The sequence below is a fragment of the Podarcis bocagei genome, assembly GCF_964188305.1.
Source record: "Podarcis bocagei genome assembly, chromosome: 5".
NCBI lineage: Eukaryota > Metazoa > Chordata > Lepidosauria > Squamata > Lacertidae > Podarcis > Podarcis bocagei.
Window position 1 is genome coordinate 96,320,098 of NC_138129.1, and position 20,901 is coordinate 96,340,998.

General features: G+C 42.1%; 1 protein-coding gene across 7 annotated transcripts in view; it reads right to left on the bottom strand.

The window, feature by feature from the left end:
- Positions 1-1,294: 1,294 nt before the first annotated feature.
- TDRD5 (tudor domain containing 5) overlaps positions 1,295-20,901 on the bottom strand; it is a 31,025-nt gene continuing 11,418 nt past the window's right edge. For 4 of the 7 annotated variants that reach the window (XM_081194353.1, XM_081194351.1, XM_081194350.1 and 1 more), the window contains exons 6-17: positions 20,442-20,498; positions 18,961-19,114; positions 16,699-16,850; positions 13,201-13,421; positions 11,356-11,568; positions 9,240-9,306; positions 7,831-8,031; positions 6,618-6,779; positions 5,786-6,004; positions 5,324-5,413; positions 3,268-3,439; positions 1,295-2,298 (exon numbers count right to left, since the gene is read on the bottom strand). In XM_081194353.1, coding sequence (XP_081050479.1) covers positions 2,054-2,298; positions 3,268-3,439; positions 5,324-5,413; positions 5,786-6,004; positions 6,618-6,779; positions 7,831-8,031; positions 9,240-9,306; positions 11,356-11,568; positions 13,201-13,421; positions 16,699-16,850; positions 18,961-19,114; positions 20,442-20,498 — 1,953 coding nt within the window. In that variant the 3' untranslated portion in view covers positions 1,295-2,053. The remainder of the gene's footprint in view (positions 2,299-3,267; positions 3,440-5,323; positions 5,414-5,785; positions 6,005-6,617; positions 6,780-7,830; positions 8,032-9,239; positions 9,307-11,355; positions 11,569-13,200; positions 13,422-16,698; positions 16,851-18,960; positions 19,115-20,441; positions 20,499-20,901) is intronic. The other 3 variants (XM_081194354.1, XM_081194355.1, XM_081194356.1) reach the window with 3 other exon arrangements.

A 20,901-nucleotide genomic window follows, 5' to 3' on the forward strand; every position in this document is an offset into this window, starting at 1 on the left:
AGAAGCTGGAGCACAAGTAGTCCTGTCGGATCAGAATAGAAGTCCATGTTGTCCAATGTTCTGCCTCCAATTGTGGCCAGCATTTGGCAAGGTCATGGCAACAGCCCTATTTAAAGGCTCAGATTCCAAAATCTAAAAGGAGCCTGTCAGCCAATTTATATATTACCTGTGTTGATTGGATCCACACCACAGCAGTAGCTATGTCTAAATCTAGTAACCATGTGTGATGGGTGCATCACATGGGACATTACCATGGCAACAGGTGCTGACATGTTAACATGTATGTGATTCGCCTACCCAGTGCTATCTTTCTAGGAAAAAAACTGCCAGAACTCCCCATGATCGCCTCCCTTGTTTTATTCGAATGTCAGTGGTGCCTACCTGAGAGGTGCCAGAACCACCTGAGAGGTGCAGGTGAGTTCCAGCTGAAAAAAAGCCTTGAGCCTACCCCCATGGGATTCCAAGCTTCTATATAGAGGCAGAAACTGCCCCTACAAAGTTAATGTAATTTGGCTCCGAGTGAAAACGCAGGCCGAAGAATGGTTGTGGTAGTTGGGAGAGGGGCAGTGTCCATGGCCTGTCTTGGACAAGATTAACAGGCAGCAAACTGACAATTTTTAAGGATAATTTTATCACACTGAGGGAAACTTTTTGGCTTTTCCATCTCAGCTACCAGAATTCTCTTAGGTTCTCTCTCATCCTATCTGTATTCATACAAATAGCTTAAATCTGAGTGTCATGCATGGGCTTATCCCACCGTATACTTGTCGTATGCTTATGCACACAAAGCACACAGTCATACATGCTCAAGATGCTCAGGTAACTTTTCTGACACGGGGAGAAAGAGGGTGAGCAGGTGTCAAATTTGCTCCAGAGGCCATGTAAGCTATCCCTAAAGATGGTAAACACTGCCCCCAGGTGAAGGATGTTAGGAATTTTTTCTCTGCATTTTATTGGAAGTCATAAACACTATGATCATGAGGCGCCCCACACCGCTCCCTTAAAACCCTAAAATTGGAGGCTTAAGGAGTATCGTGGGGATGAGGAAGTGGCTTCCTGTGAATGGAAACCAGTCCCCCCACTCCGCGAGCAAGGCATGCTCCTAAAGCACATCAACTGATGGGCAGTTGGGAGTGTGCCTTTCTCCCGCAAAGGAACAACCTGGAGCCCACTTTAAGCTCCCAATTCCTCCTTTAAAGTCCCACCCAACACCAGCTGCCATTTATTTATTTACTGAATTTATATCCCACCCTTCCTCCCAAAGGAGTCCAGAGCAGCAAACACATCCACAACATTTTTGTTTTGTTTGTTTTTATTTTCCATAGGCCCCTACTCAACTGTATCAGGCTCATAACAAGGAACCTGGCCTGACACTTGGTGGGTAAAACTGTAACTTCTGACTGTGTCCTGGTTGCTGCTGGACTCTGCGCTTATACAGTCAAACCTCGGTTGTCAAATGTAACTCATTCTGGAAGCCCATTCGACTTCCGAAATTTTCGACAACAGAGGTACAGCTTCCAATTGGTTGCAAGAGCTTCCTGCACTCAAGCAGAAGCTGCGTCAGACATTAAAAAAAAATGTTCAAAAACCTGAGCACTTACTTCCGGGTTTTCGGCGTTTGGGAGCCAAAACGTTCCAAAACGGAGGTGTTCAGGAGCCGAGGTTTAACTGTACATCAAGTTATGAAGACAAACAAACAAATCCTTTCTGAAATAGCCTGGAATAGCTCCCTTCTTTAAATGCACTCAATACTTCAAAAATATATACAGAACTGTCTAGCTACAATAAAATATCCAGTTTAAAATAGTTTGGTGCAAACATGACAATAGGACAACTCACTGATTACTTTTGGAACAATTCTATTAAGAACAGGAGAATCAACAAAACTATACAAACAGGGGAGAAGTTAGCACTCATTGCTGCATTTAGTCCAAATTGAAACATAGGTAGAATTCCCATAGCCTTCAAGCCTTTTTTTCTTTACCAATGTGTACAAGAAAGCAACCAGCCACTGAAGTCTCGAACAGCCATCCAGCCACTCCTTGGGCTTTCCTCATATCGCCATCTGCTTAAGATGAAATGAGAAAAAGCCACCAGATGTAGCTAAGCGTGCTGAGGCTCCAAGGGCTACACTAGGGCTGCAAGCGACGCAGGATGCCGGGGAACCCTGAAGTCTGGCAGTGAACACCAAGGCATTGTGGCCTGTGCCCCCTTGGTTAGGGCAGCTGCGAGCGGTATACAGGGTTATTACTTGGGTCCTGGAGGCATCATCCACCTTCCTCTCTGAAGGAACATTTCCTGAACAGCAAAGAGAGAGAAAAATGACCTTGGGCTATGTAGTTCACAGGATCCAGATTCGGCTCTCTGATCTGGCAAATCAACAGGGAAATTCCACGAGCCAATTCACACTTGGGAGACATTTTGCCACCTGAGGCAAAGCACAAAATGGCACTCCCCACCCCCACGAAAGAAGGGGTGAGTGAAGATCTACATCTGGAATAAACATCCAGATTGGGATCTGCAGATCTTATCACCTAAAGCGGGTTGCCTTGCTTTGCCTCAGGCTGGCCCTGACTGAAGAAAAACTTTACTGGGGAATGAACAACGTAGTCCCATCCCCACTTTTTATTTCATTTGTTAGTCACCCTACACAAAAACATCTCAAAGTTACTTAACAGATAGAGAAAATAAAAACGGATAAAATCAACTTTAGGAACCAAATTAAAAACAATGTACAATACAAAATTCCTAAAATGCTCACCCAATGATACAATAAGAAGGGCAAATCCTACCCCACCCCACCCCACTAAAAGATGAGCAGCACAGCAGAGGCTAATTTAGCCACCAAATGCCTGAGTAAATCAAAATGTCTTAGATGGGTACCTAAAAACTGATAGTGAGGATGCCAGGCATGCACATTTTTATTGGAATACTGTGAAATTGAACCATGGGAAGCAGCTCCCATGTGGGTGCAGTAATGCACCAACTGCGCCTCGATATGAGGTGCAGGATCCTCCCACATGTTTCAGTAGGATATGCTGTGCACAAGCAAGCATTCAAGGCACTTAGGCAGTAAGGTTTCCACACTTTTTTCTCTGCTGCAACTTTAATGATGAATGGGGTGTCCACTTCGCCGCTCAGACTCCAAGTGGGACTCTGCGCAGACATTCTTAGGACTTGCAATTTAATGTCAATAGAGTAGTAAGGGTACGAATATAGCCAGATTATGCACTCAAACAGTTTTTGCTTTAAGCAGCCCACAAGTACCGTGTATGGCAGATGGTGATGGAAGTGGTTGGGAACCGTAGCCAGATAATTTGTTCAGATCCAAATCTAATTTGTTCTCCTCTGCTGATTGCTTGGAATGGACAATGGAGATGTAAAACTCTTGCAGCGTTTGTGACAAAGAATCAGATGTAGCTCCAAGAGTGTTTCTTGCCTGTAGTCAAATGGACAGGGAAGAAACCTGATTTAGGGCAAAAGTAAACCCATGTGACCCATGCCACTGTCACAGGCCACTGAAAAGAACTGAGAGTTTATTTTCCTTCATACACAAACAGTACCTGCCACATACACACCACTATTTGGCAAACTCTGTAAAAAGCAGAGGGCATTCAGTGAACACATACACCCAGACACCAGGAAGGGCTAATCACCACAGGTCTCTATGTGTTCACACTGCGTTAACAAATGCACATCCTTTTTATATATTATGGGGTTTTTTACTGCTAATTCACTGGCATTTGTGGAAGCAAGCTAGTCCTTTTCTCCTATTTATCATCTCAATCCATATTTCGGCTACAAAACAGGTTCCTATGACAGAGTTAAAAACAGAGAAGCAAGGGGAGTGAATTTGTAGGGCATTACTGGCATCAAAATGGAGACAGAACAGAGGCACTGTAACCATGGTTAACAGGATTCACTCAAACACAGATGAAAGAATCCATGGCACTGGGAAAGTGGAACATTCAGGGACTCTTTCTTCCCCAGTTTGTACAAAATATGCCAGCCTGCACACGGAAGAAAGTTATGGCGCAAACTTAAGCAAACCTGAATACACACCTCCCATCTTGATGTTTAGCACAACTTCAATTTGTCCCTCCTTGCCAGAAGTAGCCTGGAGGTGATGTTCCTCTTAGCAGCCATATTGGCTTCTCTATGTTAGAGAACTGGCCTCACTACCAGCTGAAAGGGGGGTGCTCCTTGCCAGGGATGCAAGCTGTGCCCCCTTGCCAGAAAGTAGCCCGGGAGCAATGCTCCTCCTATGGTCATAAGATTACTTTCTTTTTCACAGGAAAGTTGACCTCATTATCATTCCTCAAAGAAGGATCATTTCTGCCTGAAATGCTTCTGACTACTTGCTAGACACTAGTTCAGGAGCTATGCCCCTCTTTGCAGTCAGTTCCACTTTGCTTTTCCATGGGGGAAACAGCAGTAATGTGACAGAAGCTTGATATCAGGGCCAGATAAGTTGTCAGGTAAACAAATGCGGAATCAGGCTGCTAGCACAATAAAAAAAATGTTCAAAGGGGCTAGAAAATCCCAGCTACCTTGAAGCAGGCAAGATGGAACTGGGGGGAGCCTCCTCTCACAGAATGGGACCAAGCACAAAGCCATTTTCATAGCCTTGCCTTTCAAGCTAGCGGGAAAAGTAACCCACTCCTGGATAACCACCACCATTAAAGGAGTCAGACAAGAAGAGGACGAAAATGCAAGAGCGACAAGGTTTACACAGCTAGCATTCTGGGGCAATGAAATAGTTGTGCAGGTTCAAAAGCCGTACCTCTGATCTTGGAAAGCCTCACCTAGAATGTTAGCAGAGGACTCACAGGTTCTTTTCTTGAAAGCAATGATGCTTTCAGAAGGGGTGGAGGAAATGTTCATGCCAAGAAGCTGCGTGCTCTTGGAGGGGGTGGGCAACATGCCAGTGGGGGGCAGGGCCAGAGGTGAAAGTGAACAAATGAAAATGTTGTATTTGTGAAGTGAGCTAGTTTCCACATGCACTCCTCTCTAGCCTCCATCCAGGGAAACAAGAGGAATGATCAGAGTTCAAGGACACATGCTAGTCAGGCAGTAACACCCAACATGCGAAGCAGTCAGTGAAGGGTATAGCCTGGATAGAGTGAAAGATAAAACAGACTTGCAGGTCCCCATTAGGCCTCTGGGTTCTCCACAACCACACTAAGATTCAACAAGTATGTAGGGTCTGACAATGTATCTTGGGTTATGTAACCATGCATGCCATCCCAATAATGGAATTCATCTGTGCTACTTTAAAGCCGGAAATGAAGTTTACAAGGTAAGCCAATGGAAATGACTTTACCTCCATTCTTCCAGATGGCTCCACTTTTCTGTTCAGGGGTTCCAGACTCAGACAGTTTGTTCTCTCAACGGGAATGGAAATATCCACATTCTGCCAAAAATGTGTTACACATTGTGTAAGCAAAAGGGGCCCCCAAAAGTGATGCTCATTGACAGTAAAAGCAAGAGGAGTAATGTAAACATAGTTCAGCAAACGTACTGGCAGAAAAAAGTGGTTAGGATAACTAAGATTAAGTGGTTAGGATAACTAACTAATAACTAAAAAGGATAACTAACTAATAACTAATAAGATTAAGTGGTTAGGATAACTAAGATTAAAAAAAAGAACTTTCTCTGGTAAGTACAATGGGAGTGGCAAGGAAGGGCTTTATCCTCCCCTAAAACTGGCATATAGCAATAGCCATTCCATCCATCATCATTCCATCTGACCATTTCCCTCCCATCAACACTGAACAACCACCACCTGTTGAGTCAATTCCTGGCTGTGCTGAGTCTCCTCCTTATTCCCTTCATCACTCGAAGAATGGCAGGGAAACACTGCATTGTCAGGGGACAAAGTATCACCATTTTCCTCTTCTTCATAATGCTTGGAAGGTGTCCAGTTCTCATCCCAGATTTCGTCGCACATATATACTGGCTCGAGGAGCGGCATCTCAGGGTCTGAGCGTGAGCCTGCTGTACCCTAGAAAACGATTCAGGGCCAAGTTACAGTACCGTCAACTTTTAAAAGGAATATTTTTAATTCAATGCACTTTGTTTTAAACAATTCACTTGCTGATAAAACAAAACTGTCTGCTAGAAGGAAAAGAGAGAGGTAGCAAGGTGGCCAGCTAGTCCTTTTAAAGGTACCCACCCCAAACTTTTCACAAGAATCTCACCGGGCAACATGAGATGCTGTAGGACTCTCAAGAGGTACTCACCTCCTCAACGGCAATATTGGCCACCTCACTACCCCACAAAACAGCTGCCGGCATCAAGAGGCTTGTTTAACACCTTCACCACACACCCCTTTAAACTGCAGTGCAGTTTAAGTTACATATTAGTGGGATTAGATTGTCCCAATTAAATCTTTGTTTAAACAAATAAACAAATGGAAGATATTTGTTGAGGTCTCCAAACGAAACTAGTATGGTATCCAAGATCAAAGCGATTCCATTACCCATATTATGTTCTAATGGGTCTTGGAGAAACTCTCCCTGTTAACTTTGCTCATGTACTTAATTTAACTGCTTGGATATACTTCACTAAATGCAACACCAATGCTTATTTAAACAGAAAAACTCCAAAATCTCCACCTGGGAAAGCACTTCATTGTAGCAAGACCCTGAATCTTGTACTTCTGGAAGGTCACAAAGAGATTCCTGCTTAAGCAAGGGCGTTTCTGCTTTTGTCAAACCAGACTGCTGCTCCGGTCCGGGTTTCAGATACAATGTGGAAAAGAATGGCTCTCTGAAATTCTGTTAAAGGCAGGAGAATGAAGAATTTTATTTATTTAATAAATTTGTATACAGTTTAAAGATAAACTCTTACCAAAGTAGTTTACAAGTCATTTGCCAATGCAATGTTAAGATAATGTGAAAGCAAAAATGCAGGAATAGGAGATGAATTTTGAAAATCATCAGAAGGGATTGATGGAAGTCATAGGCTAACTATAGCCACAAATGTGTAAGATGGGGTGGGTGGGATGGTTGTTTTGTCTGGAAAGTATGTTAAAACCAATAAAAAAATTATTTTATAAAGAAAAGAAAGAATAGTTCCAACCAAGGAGGACTGGTAGATAAAACTGATGGAATATGCAGAGACAGCCAAACTTACAGGAAGAAATCAGGAAGAGGAAAGAAACTAATAAAGATTAGGGTGCATTTATTGACTATTTAAAAAGTTATTGTGAACAACTTAAAGCTTTAGCAGGGTTAACTTAAAACGAACAGTAAAGAATACGTGAAGAAAGTTTACAGGAAACAAACAATTGAGGCATTTTGTGGATATGCAGAAGTAAAGATAAACCGAAGGAACCATGAATGGGGTGGGGGAAAAGTTGATTTGTTCTTATTTTGGGGTTTGTCAATTTGTATGCATTGTTGCAAAAGGAAAAATGATAAATAAAATTTATTTTTTAATAAGATTTAACAACCTGGAAAATAACTAGGTTTTTTTAAAAAAAAAAGTAATAATGCAACTGAATTAAATATAATAATAATCATGTGGGCTTTTTCTGGGTCACTGATTTTTAACAAACTTATAATCATCAAACTATGTTTCCACATGCTTTCACATGGTGCTCTCTTAGGGAAAAAAGCATGCCATGTCATTCTTTTTATCATCCTTCCACAGACTTAACATTTTTTGGTTTGGTTTAGTTAGCACTAAGAACACTTGGGACATCCCCACCCCCCCTCATTTTTCAATGGGTCATCACCACAAATCAGTTTGAGAACCTCATGCCCTTAAGAGATACTTATCCATTTTAACCTTCCCTTAGTGCCCCCTGCAAATATTTGCCCTCACCTTGGAAGGAAGGTTTTCTCTGCAGATGAAGGCATGGCCCTTTAATCTCAGTGCATTGTGCAAGTAGATATCTTCGTCAGAGCTGGTGTCACAGAGGAAGAGGTAAAGGATTCCATCTATGTATTCATCCACGACTCCCACAAGCAGCTTCAGTTCACACAACCTTTCGAATTCATGTATGTCACTGGCAGTCCAATTGTCCTTGATAAAGAAAGGATAAGGTACAAAGTCAAGCAGAGTTGAAAAACTAATTTCATTTGCTCTGCACATCAAATTCTATCTGATTAGTCTTAATACATTCCAGCTGCTTTTTGTGTTCTCCTTTTGTATCTTGGTGTTTTTTTTCTAAAATAGCACTTCAAATCTTATTTATCTTTACTTTCCAAAACACATTTTTCTTATTCACTTATTCTTTGAGCTATTCCACCTTCTGAACTTTAAAATTCTGATGTTATCATTGCTCTTAATCCTTCATGACTCTTCTTCCTCCCTAACATCTTGTGATATACCAGATATAACTGACAAGTATACCCTTGGTTGCTCCTTTCACTCCAAATAATATGCAACAAGATAGTTCAGTTGATTAGAGCATGCTGATAATGCAAAGGTTGCAGGTTCGATTCCCATGTGGGAAAGCTGCATATTCCTGCATTGCAGGCGGTTGGACTAGATCAGTGCACCCCAACCTTTTTATTGCTGCGGACCGGTAAATGTTTGATCATTTTTCCGTGGCCCGCTTGTTTTGAGCTGAGTCCCCCCCTCCGTGTACTAACCTCACGGTAGCTTCTCTTCAGTCCCCGCGTCTCTGACCTCGAGTCCTCAGTCCTCCCGTGACGCCTCCTCCTCGGCCAATGGCGTGAGGTTTGCCTTTCGGCCAATCAGGAAGCGGGAGGACCCGCTCCCTGATTGGCCAGGAGGAGCATCAGTGTAACAATAGCGAATTTTCATTCGCTATTGTTACACAATGGGCGGGCTTGAGAGGGTGCAATGCTCTGCGCCTCGGCCACAGTGAAATGATTTGAAGTTCCTCGAGCAGCCCGGTGCCGATTGATCCACGGACCGGCACCGGTCCGCAGCCCGGGGGTTGGGGAACACTGGACTAGATGATCCTCAGCGTCCCTTCCAACTCTATGATTCACTCATCCATTAGATGTAGGGCATGAAGAGAAGCAGTCTCATCAAATACCTAACCGTTATGAGATTTCCTTCCTTAAGTATTTGCCAAAGCTTGAGCACTTTTTGGATGCAACATAAAAATGCTACAACATTGGTAAAAAATGTGCAGTAAACAAATGAACACATACGTTAAATTTTAACACAAGAACAGAAAACAAAAGCCAGCTTATTTTTAAGTTGTTCCCAAACATCTAGGGTAAGGTTAGTTGAAAAAATAATACATATCTACATACCTCTGTAGGTCTCACCCAAGCTAAGGAACAAGGGATTGCTTGAGCAGGAAGCTTTGCATAACAAGACCTGCAACAAGAACAAGGTAATTCACAGGGCCACTTTTGACTTGCTGCCCCAAGCCTAGTAGTCTTGCATCAAACTGGATAATGAACAAAGTGTTGACATTTGGCATTTCCCACGAAAGAAAGTAAGCAAGACTGAGTCCACACAAAGGTGGAGTTGATTTAAATCACGATTTAAATCACTAGTCAGAAAGACTCATTCTTGCTGGTATCATCTTAATATTTACAACTAGAGGAAGGTTTCATTATTTGTGTGATAAATTTTCAGAGTAGTTTTTTACAGTTATATAAAAAATTACTGATTTGGTTATACTATTAGAAATACATAGATAATTATGAAATTATTGTGAGGGTTAATAAGTTAACTATTTATATTTGGACAACTTTTCTGCTGTACTTTATTGTAAGGAGAAAAATAATCATTTCCTTAACAACAATTTAAACAATTTATTTAACTAAAACAATAACATTATAGCATATGTATCTATGTTTGTAAACTGATGTGGTTAAACAATTAAAAAAAACCTTAAAACTTAAAACAAATCCTTATTTCCTGATGAATAGCCTTTGGACTATACAGGGGTCAGCAAACTTTTTCAGCAGGGGGCCGGTCCACTGTCCCTCAGACCTTGTGGGGGGGCCAGACTATATTTTGGAAGAAGAAAAAATGAACGAATTCCTATGCCCCACAAATAACCCAGAGATGCATTTTAAATAAATATATACTCATATATAAATAAATACTCATGTAAAAACATGCTGATTCCTGGAACGTCCGCGGGCTGGATTTAGAAGGCGACTGGGCTGGATCCGGCCCCCGGGCCTTTGTTTGCCTACCCATGGACTATAATGTAACTTAAACAGAAAACGATCTTTAGAAATATTTTTCCTCCAAAGCATTTTATTTAAAAAATCCAATTTAAATTTTAAAAATCTGATTTATTTTATTTTTTTAATCATTATTTTTTATCCACACACAGCTTACCAGGACCATGGAGCGGAGGCTGAATCTGCTTTACTCCTCCTTCATCCTTTTTACTCCCACACCACTCTGAGCTATACCAGGGTTCAGCTAAGCATGTCCTCAGAAGCCAGGCTTGTGATTAAGCTCTCTCCTCACTAACCGTGAGCTGTAGCAACTGCCCAGCGGCTGGAGAGGAGACCCAGTCAGAGAGCACGGCAGTTAAGAGTAGCACGGTGACTAGAGCATTGTTCTAGTGATACAGTGTAGTGCAACTTCTAAGTCTGCATGCCTACCTTTCTCTTGAAAAGGCTAGGAATTAAACAGGGTGGGAAGGATGGTAAAAGCAGGAATGGTCCTTAGGAGGTAGGAGAAGCAAGGGCAATGGGGAAAATGGTAGCCCAAATAAATCTTAGCCTTTAATGATGTTTAGCATGATGTTTCGTGCTATGAAAATGCACTGGACAGAAAAAGACTATTAAAGCCTATCCGTTTGATGGCTGAAAGTTAAAAAAGAAATGGATGGATTTTCACCCCCTTATGCTAAATAGCAAGAGTAATTTTGGACTGTACTGTCTGTGTTCCCAAACGTTATTTTACTGCCTATGACAGAGGGCAAGTCAGTTTTGAAAGAGCTTTGGATTTTAGGTATGAGATGACAAGATGTGGGAACTGATACGTAAGTGCTACCTTTGAAATCAGCCTTGGATGGTGTGGGTATGTGAGGAGGGTGGGTAGGCGGACAGGGAGACAGAGAAAGTGAAAAGAAAGTTGAGTGACTGGACGTGTGTGTGAGAGAGAGAGGAAGGAAGGGTGCGTGGGATTTGCATATGAGAGCATAAGAGTCATCTCTGATGAGGTCAATGACCCATCTAATGAGCATCCTGTTCTTCGAGTGGCCACCTAGAAGCTTTTGGGAAGTCTGAGTGCAGCAACTCATATCCAGAAACAGACTGCCTCTGAAAGTGGAGGTAGAACAGAATCTTATCCTCCATTAATTTTTCTGAGAGCAAGAGTAGAAGAGAAAGAGGTCTCACCATCCACCAGTTCTCAGCCGATAAGCATTCCCTGCCTAGCACACAATTTACTTACTTCAGAAACCTCAGCGAGGATTTCTGGGCTGTCCTCGTACTTCCAAAGTCCGGGTAAAACACTTCCACTTCCTGGTCATTGAGCACTCGATGAATGATAACTCTGTACCACCATTTGTCTTCCGAATTTTTTATACAACAAAGCTGACCAGGACTGATTGAGGCTTCGGGCATGATGTATCGGTCAGCTACATGTTTACTAGAATAGCATCGTCTGAAATACAGGATCCAAGTGGGTCACTAACAGTACAATCCTATGTCCAAGTAGCAGACTTTGAAGTCTTAAAAAACTTTTGAGTCTCAGATATCCCTATATCATTGTTAATCTGCATTGAGATCTGCAAGAGAGGTCATCCCTGTGGTCCTGTTGATGGGACAAGTACACCATGCAGTGACCAGAGATAGGGTCTTTTCTGTGGTGGCACCTTGGCTATAGAACTCCTACAACTGGCATACAGTGGTGCCTCGCAAGACGAAAAGAATCCGTTCTGTGATTCTCTTCGTCTAGCGGTTTTTTCGTCTTGTGAAGCAAGCCCATTGACGGATTAGCGGATTAGCGTTATTAGTGCTATCAGCGGCTTTTAGCGGCTTATCGGATCAGCTGATAAGCGGCTTAGCGGCTTAGAAAAAGGGGGGGAAAGGGAAAAAAACCCACAGGAACTCGCAAGACATTTTCGTCTTGCGAAGCAAGCCCATAGGAGATTCGTTTTGCGAAGCACCTCCAAAACGGAAAACTCTTTCGTCTAGCGAGTTTTCCATCTTGCGAGGCATTCGTCTTGCGGGGCACCACTGTAGAAGTAGATCCAGGAGCAGATGACAGGGTGGGGACATTTGTGCATTGCAGGGGTTGGAATATTATTATTTCTTATTTATACCCCACCCATCTGGCAGGGCTTCCCCAGCCACTCTGGGCGGCTCCCAACCGAATGTTAAAAACACAATACAGCATGAAACATTAAAAACTTCCCTAAACAGGGCTGCCTTCAGGTGTCTTTTAAAAGTAAGATAGTTGCTTATTTCCTTGACATCTGATGGGAGGGTGTTCCACAGGGCAGGCGCCACTACCAAGAAGGCCCTTTGCCTGGTTCCCTGTAACTTCACTTCTTGCAATGAGGGAACCACCAGAAAGCCCTCGGCGTTGGACCTCAGTGAATGATGGGGGTGGAGATGCTCCTTCAGGTATACAGGACCAAGGCCATTTAGGTCAGCACCTCCTTCTTCTTCCTCTACAATTTCATGATTCTATGATACATCTGATGTTCAGTTGCTTGTGTCACTGTTGCACTCTGGTAGATAGGTAAAGGGGCAAGGAGGCTGTAGTGAAAACACTAGTGTGTTTGCACTGCACTGACTTTGTCCCTCCTCTTCCCTGCCTGAGTGTGCAGTGCAATGAGGACAACTGGAGGACAGGTGAACACTGCTGACTCTCCCTATGATTACATAGACTGCTTGGGTGGCAGCTGAAAATGCACCTGTTCACCCAGGCTTTTATAGGGGATTGACAAGATGGCACCAACCCAAAGAGATATGGGAAGTTTCATTGGTTGGATGCATTAAACATCTGCTAAAACCCCATTTGTTTGTTCAGCCCTATTTTGATGTTTAGAAGGGTTTTTCTGTTCGGCTGATTATCGTGCTGCTTCAATAAAATAAAATACTAAAACCATGCACACTGAAGTGTATACATCAAAGAATACCCTTGCCAAGAAACAAGGTAAAGTTTTTGCACATGAGTTTCAACAGACCACAAGCACACCCAATACCAAACTGGGTTCTCTTTTCTCCCTGCAATCCTAGCTCATATACAACAAAAAGCCCAGACCGAAATGGGTAAGTTCCCCCTCACCTCATTTCCAACATCATGTTTTCTAACTTCACTGACGTTTCTGCACTGTAGAGTCGGACGTAGAATTGCGAAGGAGAGACAATGTATTCCACAAATAGTCCCACTAAAGCACTGGTGTCCAGCTGGGGAAGGCTGTAAAGGCTTCTGTCCTGGACAGCATCTGGTGGGATTTCATTTTCCATGATCTCTTGAATAATGTGCGTATCCTCCATACCCAGGTGCTGCAAACATAAGGAAAGTAAAAGAAAGTCATTCTGATCCAAGCAGTACAACAGATTCATCCGGGCCACTCAAGAGATTTCCAGGGCTGGAAAATCCCAGGTACTTGACTACACGGGAATCCAAAATGCTTTCCTAGTCTTCCAAGTCTCCATCCCAACAGCAATGAGTCTGGATGCCCTAACATGCAACAAAAAGTGCCACACAGACAGCCCTAACTCCATTACTTCCCTTCCTGGTTTTCCATACCCTCAGTGAATAATTCCTCTATGACATGGTTCTGCTGAAACATCAAAGCCTCTCTCGCTCACATTTTCCTCACTTACTTATGTGTTTACATACTTATATCCCATCTTCCCAGGCAAAAACACTGCAAAGCAGCTTGGAATATCACCAAACTAATATAAACACAATGTAAATAAACATTCATAAAACAATTTTAAAATGCAAACCATAGAGATTTTTGAAAAACAAACAAAGGTAGGAGAGACAGAGGTAGGAAAAAATCCTAATTGTATTTTTTCTTTTTCTGTTTTTCTTTTGTAATATTTTGAAAATCTTAATAAATATCTTACAAAAAAAGAAAAAAAGAAAAAAATCCTAATTGTGGGGGTGGGGCTATGGCTGAATACAGCCTGGAAACTTCTGTTACTTCAGAATTTGGTTGAGAGAAAGCTAACTGAGATTGTATGAAATTAGTGTATCACACCAATGCTTTGTCATCTTCACTGGCTCCCAGACTATTCCCAGACCCAATCGACGGTGTTGGACCTTTAAAGAGCAGTTTGGACCAGGGTACCTGAACCATCCTTACTTGCAACACATGCCTACCCAACCTAGGTTTAGAGATCTTCTCAGAAGTCCTACTCCAAATGAGATGTGGCAGTTGGCTACATCTCAGTGGTAGCACTCACTATAGAATTATCTTCCCAAGGAACTTTACCTGAAACCTACTGACAAAATGTGCATTCTTAAACTATATTACACTTTTGGTTTTTAATTTGAATTTGTTGTTGTTGTTATGAGTTGCCTTGAACACTTAAATTGCAGGTTGGCTTGTAAAACTCTGTTAGCAAGTAATAATTAAATAAACAAAGCTAATATATTAAACAATAAGGCACATTTTAATATCACTGGTTAAAGGAAAGCCTTAAATCTAATTTTGGTAACAAGTTAATAAATATTTGTATGCGACAACGGCCTCGAGCGTTCTGGTTGCACAAGGATGGAAGACTGAAGAAACCCCAACTGAAGAATCATGGCAAGAAAAATTGATGGACTATGCAGAACTGGCAAAATTGACATATAAGCTACGGGACAAGGATAACTGTGACTTTAAGGATGAATGGGAACCTTTCACAAAGTATCTGAAGATGCAACAAAGTGAACTGGACTCCTTGGCAGGTTTTGAATAAACATCCACAATTATTTTTTTTACTGATAATAATCAGCTAAACAGTTTGAGGATCTATACAACTTTGTAACATGCAGAAAATAGCAATATTAGAGAAACCAAAGACTGGAACTGAGGGAAGTCGAGAGGTGGGGTGGGGGTGGGGGAAGGGGGAGGGGGAGGGAGGGAAAATGGGGGGGGGAATAAGGATAAGTTTTTGGATACTATGTCTTGTTATAACTTTGAATAAAAAAAAATTTAAAAATTAATAAATATTTGTTACAAGTTCCTATTGAATAATTAAAAAAAAACTAAAATAAGGAAGCGGCTGAGATCTATAGAGATGGATAACTACACAAGGGGCTTGGGCCCAAGCAGAATTTTTAATTTCTTCTTTGAAAAGTCTTTTATCTCATGTCACAGCAATCTGCTTTTCAAACTCTCCTCGGTTTCAGGGTTTGCCATGCAGCAGTGGAAGGGAGCAGGCTGCTCTTCAAGAAAATGAATCTACAGCCCCTGAACCTACTTAGTCAGAACTTGTACAGTTCCTTATATCCTAGCTAACAAAATTTGAAACAGTGAAATCAATGTAAAAATTGCTCTGACCGTCAAGACGGGAGAGTAAAAGCAGGTATTTACAGCCCTAGATGTAAAGTATAAAAATTAGTTGCGTTAGTGGCTATGGATATTATGCTTCTTAATATATGTTCATGTGTTATGTTCTGATCTGGATGAATTCTAAGGTTAGTATATCTCATCCATGTTTCTTGTGTGGGTGTACTAGAGTAAAGATATAAAGGGAGAGTCTTGCTGCGATCTATAAGCCAGTAGGTGGAAGCAGGTATTTTAATGTACATCTGGACTTGGAGTAACTCACCTAGTGACCTCCTGCAAAAAACGCCTTGAAAGGAACCTTGGGGAGACCACAACTGATTTCAAAATAAAATATTTTAAAGCTTGTTAAAGCCTCAATGGCACACTGGGCAACAGATATAGGACACAATATAGATTTTGAACTGTGGGGAAAACTTTGGAAAAGTGACTTGAAGTTTACAGCATGTTATTCTTTGAAGAAGAACAACCTGAAAATGATTCACAGATGATATTTAACTCCAAGTAGGCTTGCAAAGATGTAGAAGACTGAATCAGATAAATGCTGGAGATGCAAAGAGGTGGAGGGAACCTTCTTTCATATGTGGGGGACTTGTAAAAGGGTAAAATAATATTGGGAAATGATCCATAATGAACTGAAAAACATGTTTAAAAGTACTTTCCCCAAAAAACCAGAGTCCTTTCTGTTGGGGATAATTCAGACTGAAATTCCCAGGTGTCAAAAAAAAGTTACTTATGTATGCCACTGCTGTGGCCCATGTTTTGTTAGCCCCAAAATGGAAAACAAGCGAGTTCCCAACTAAAGAAGAATGGGAACTTGACAGAATATGTACAACTTGCAGACTTAACATATAGAATAAGAGAATAAGAAGAGCATACGTTTAAAGAAGATTGGAAAATGTTTGCTGAATATATGGGAAATAATTGTGTACAGCTGAAAACGCTGGCAGCATTAAGATAAATTCAACAATGTAAATGTTGATGGAGGCAATAATGGAATACTGAAAGGTATAGTTTTTGTAAAATATGCAGGGATTTATGATATGTAAAATGAACCAGGGAAAGAGAAGAAGTCACATCACTGATATCGTAAGGATGTAAAATGAGTATGTTAAATTGTAAAACAGAAAAATTAATAAAAATTATACACAAAAACAACTGATTTCAAAATAAAATAAATACAATCCACTGTTAGTCGTCTCTTGATATCTATCCAACTGTTGTAAAACATGATGCTACATTTTAACCATGATAGCACGGCAATGTCAGCCTACCGGTGTCATCATCTTCGTTACTACACTAAGTTTCACATCTGGAGCCTTAGATTCCTCCAGAGGAAAATTCCAGCTGAGCAGCTCATGCACATCTGGCGTCTCTTCATGTGCTAAAGAGTCAAGCTGGGCAATCTTATCACTTGAATGCTCATCTGTAGGAACAACAGATACTTATGTTTAGAAGACAGAGACACAACCTTCATTTTTAAAAGTCTGAATTGGCAGTTCCCAAAGTTCAAGCACAAAGGAGGAAGTTTGCATTCAAGAATCATACATCACAGAGGCAAGGCCAAACTACACGTGACAATAGTTATATGTTTTAAAGAAACATGCTTCATCTGCCATTTTCACACCTGGGAAAAACCAACCAGAGTGTCCAGTTGGAATAGGCTCCCATTCTGAATCAGGGCAGAGTCCTGACTTGCTTTTCTGCTCAAAATTTCCCCTACTTGTTGTTAAATTCGAAAATAAAAGTAGTCTATTAAGCATGCATGCTTAATGCATCTTCACACATCACAGAAAATTAGGAAGGATCTAAGACAGGCATAGGCAAATTTGGCCCTCCAGATGTTTTGAAACTACAATCCCTGACCACTGGTCCTGTTAGCTAGGGATGATGGGAGTTGTAGTCCCAAAACATCTGGAGGGGCTAGTTTGCGTATGCTTGATCTAAGAAGAGGGAGGGAGGCATCTGAAGACCATCTCAGAGCCTGTTCAGCTGGACATTCCCCCGACCTGTGAAAAGAGCCTTGATACAAACATAGGAAGCTGCCATATACTGAGTCCATCTACTTGGCCCATCTTGCTCAGTACTGCAACTGACTGTGGTTCTCTAGGATTTGGGGGGGGGGGGGGCTTTCCCAACCCTACCTGGAGATGCCAGAGACTGATCCTGGGACCTTCTGCTTGCAAGACAGATGCTCTACCACTGAGCTATAGCCCTTCTCTGCTTTGATAACTTTGATAGGTTGATATTGTTTAGTGCAATTTGTAAAAATATAGTTTAATGTTTCTTGGGATCCACCTTGGAAGGATCTGTAAGCTGGAAAGTAAAACAAGGTGCAATCTGCCAGCCTTTCTGAGGGCTAAAATTACAAGCTGCAACCATGGTTCACCTTTGTTTCACCCCTGCCAAATATTCTGGAGCAGATCATCCCACTTATAAGGACGTTATTATCCTGCGAACACTCAGCCAAGGCAGACAAACGGCTGGTGGTTTAATTCCTTATTGACAAAAGCATGCACTTACAGCAGCTCCTAGGGGGGCACAGAATGCACGCACAACACCACTTCTGCCCTCTACATAGCTGGCATCAACTTTTTCAGGCTTGTGCCCCAGTTGAACAACTGGCACATTAGTGGGACACACACACACCCCCAGCTTAAGCACCCTTATCAGACAAGAGTGCACACAAGCAACTGGCAACGTCCTGGTGAGACGATAGCCTGGGTAATGGGCCATTAAGGGAAGCAAAGGAAGGGGCTCTGTGCCATACAGCAAATGGGTGGAGGCCTCTTCCTCAACTCGTGGGTAGTTGGAAGGACAAAGGCAGAGTGGAGAGTGTTAAGTGATGCGAGATAGAAACTAGAAGGTGAAAAGCAACAGGCTAGGAAGCCAGAGTCAGAGAGATGTTTTGATTTCTGTTTGAAACTAAGGCTGCAGCTCTGGAAGAAGCAAAAGCTCATTGGGGTGTTAATGCTGTTAATCCTGCCATCTTAGACTCATTTTGTATATATGTGTAAATAAATCTCATATTATAAAGACACCACAATCTCCACTGTGCCTCATTCCAAGGAAACTGAACCTTGGTAAGCACCTGGAATCTCACACTACAGTGGTACCTCGGGTTACAGATGCTTCAGGTTACAGACTCCGCTAACCCAGAAATAGTACCTCCGGTTAAGAACTTTGCTTCAGGATGAGAACAGAAATCCGGCACTGGCGGCAGCAGGAGGCCCCATTAGCTAAAGTGGTACCTCAGGTTAAGAACAGTTTCAGGTTAAGAACGGACCTCCAGAATTAATTAAGTTCTTAACCCAAGGTACCACTGTACTTGGAAATTGGGACAGCATGTGATAATATATTGTGTGCCAAGGGGAAAATAGGGGCCTATCAACACACCTTTGGTATGAATTATAGTCTATTGCAACCCAAATGCAAACTTGCTTTATTGAATGGCATGGGTTAAGCAGTTTGTTTGTTTGAGCCCAACCCAACCTGCCACCTTGGAAGTATCTGCAAAGGCAGTGTTCCCCACTTACCATCTCTTAAGCGCTGTGACTCAATGTCAAAGATACGCCAGTCTTGTTCCCCTTCTTTGCATTCAATATGGAGAACATCACTAAGGGCACCAACCAGTTCCATCAGGTTTAAGAAACCTAGTTTCTTTACTGCCAGTATTTCTTTAAAATGTCGCTAGATATAAAGAAAATCTGATTAATCAAAGCAAAAAGGACGTCCTGCAATATTCTTCCTTTGGACTTGCAATAGCTATACTAACAGCAATAAAAAATAGGTACTTTTTGGAAGCTAAAATGCTCTCCAAAACATTTAGCTCAAGTGCTGGTCAAGAAGGAAATGGGCAGCGAGTGGGGTGGACAAAAGGGAAAATATTGAATTTGAACTTTTCGTAGGAAATCTCTTTGAATCTGGTCCATAAAAACTGGAAATTATCTCCATTTTCACCCAGAGAATATAACCCAGTAAAATTTCTTGTCTGTTTTGTTCACTTTTGGTCTACGCTGAACAATATTTTAGCCTACTAAATTGAAATTCAAATCAGAGATTTTTGTTTAACTAAGCAAAAGAAAAGGAAGATTAGAAGAACTTCCCTCATCCCACCCCCAAAAGTAGAGTAAGATTACAGGGAGGCAACAATAAAACCAAACCAGGAGCAGGCAATGCTTTTTCTGCTGAGGGCCACATACCCTTAGAGGTAACCTTTTAAGGGCAGAACCATCACTCCCCCCCAATAGCTGTCAACTTACAGATTTGAAAATAAGGGACCAGCAGCCTCAAAAATAAGGGATCAGCAGCCAGAATAAGGGATTTTCCAAGCACAGGTATGTTCGACTTCTGAGCCCCTCCGAGCCAAAGGCAGAAAGCCCAGCCAGCAGCCAAACGAAGCCTCGAGTGGTGGTTCCCACAGCGCAGCAACCCAGCAAAGGGGATGCAGCAAGGAAAACCACCGTCACCTCTCCGCTGGGAAGCGCTGAACAAAGGCGAGTCCCCAGGCAACACGGCCGATTTGATGGGCACAAGGCATGCAAGCTCCACCCCCCAGTCGTTCTTAAACTCCTTATTGGGTGAGCAACGCAGCCAAGCAACACAGTTGGAGCCTCCCTCCTCCCTGGCCGACAGGGAGGGAGGGAGAGGAGCTGCTTCCTTTGAAACCCGGGAAATTTAAGGGACATCATCAATAAGGGACAGCAGCGGGACACGGCGCTGGGATAAGTTTCCCACCAAATAAGGAACGGTTGACAGCTATGCCCACCCCCCGCTTCCCTTCTTCCTAAAGACCAAAGGCTATATAATATTAAGTCAAGGGGTGTAGATTGTGCATTAATGTGCTGAACCATGGTTTAGAAGAGCGTGCATGAGCTGGAACGAGCCCAAGCAAACTGTGGTCTAGCATGCTGAGCTATTGGCTGTCTCTCTGACTCAGGCGCCAATATTTGTTTCAGTAGAAACATACACAGAAAAGGACAAAAGCAAAAGCAACTTCTGAAAGGAGGAAACATACCTCAAATTCACCAGGTAACTTAGAAACAAGCAATCCTTTGGGATGCTGCGCTACAATCTAAATTACAAACAACATAAAGTCAACAATTAGTTGTCATGCAGTCTAAACAGCCGATAAGAATGTTGTGCATGACACAAACATTTACAACAATACCCCCCAACTAGCCACTTGTCTTGCATCTAAGAAAACATTTGCAAAATAAAAATATACAGGCACAAAAGTTTATTTTCTATACACAGCTACATGCAATACAATTTCCCAATTTTTTTCTTTAAAGCACCCAGGACTCAGCTACATTGGTTAAAAAAAAGTGATTTATGTGTTGTATGTGTGATATAACATTGTGCCACCAGATGGTGATGCGGAGTCCTATTTTTCTCCACCTGTTTTCCGTTTAAATTTACAATGCTTTACACTGAAACGCTTCTTTGATGTGTCTAGATCCAGCCCAGGTTTTCTG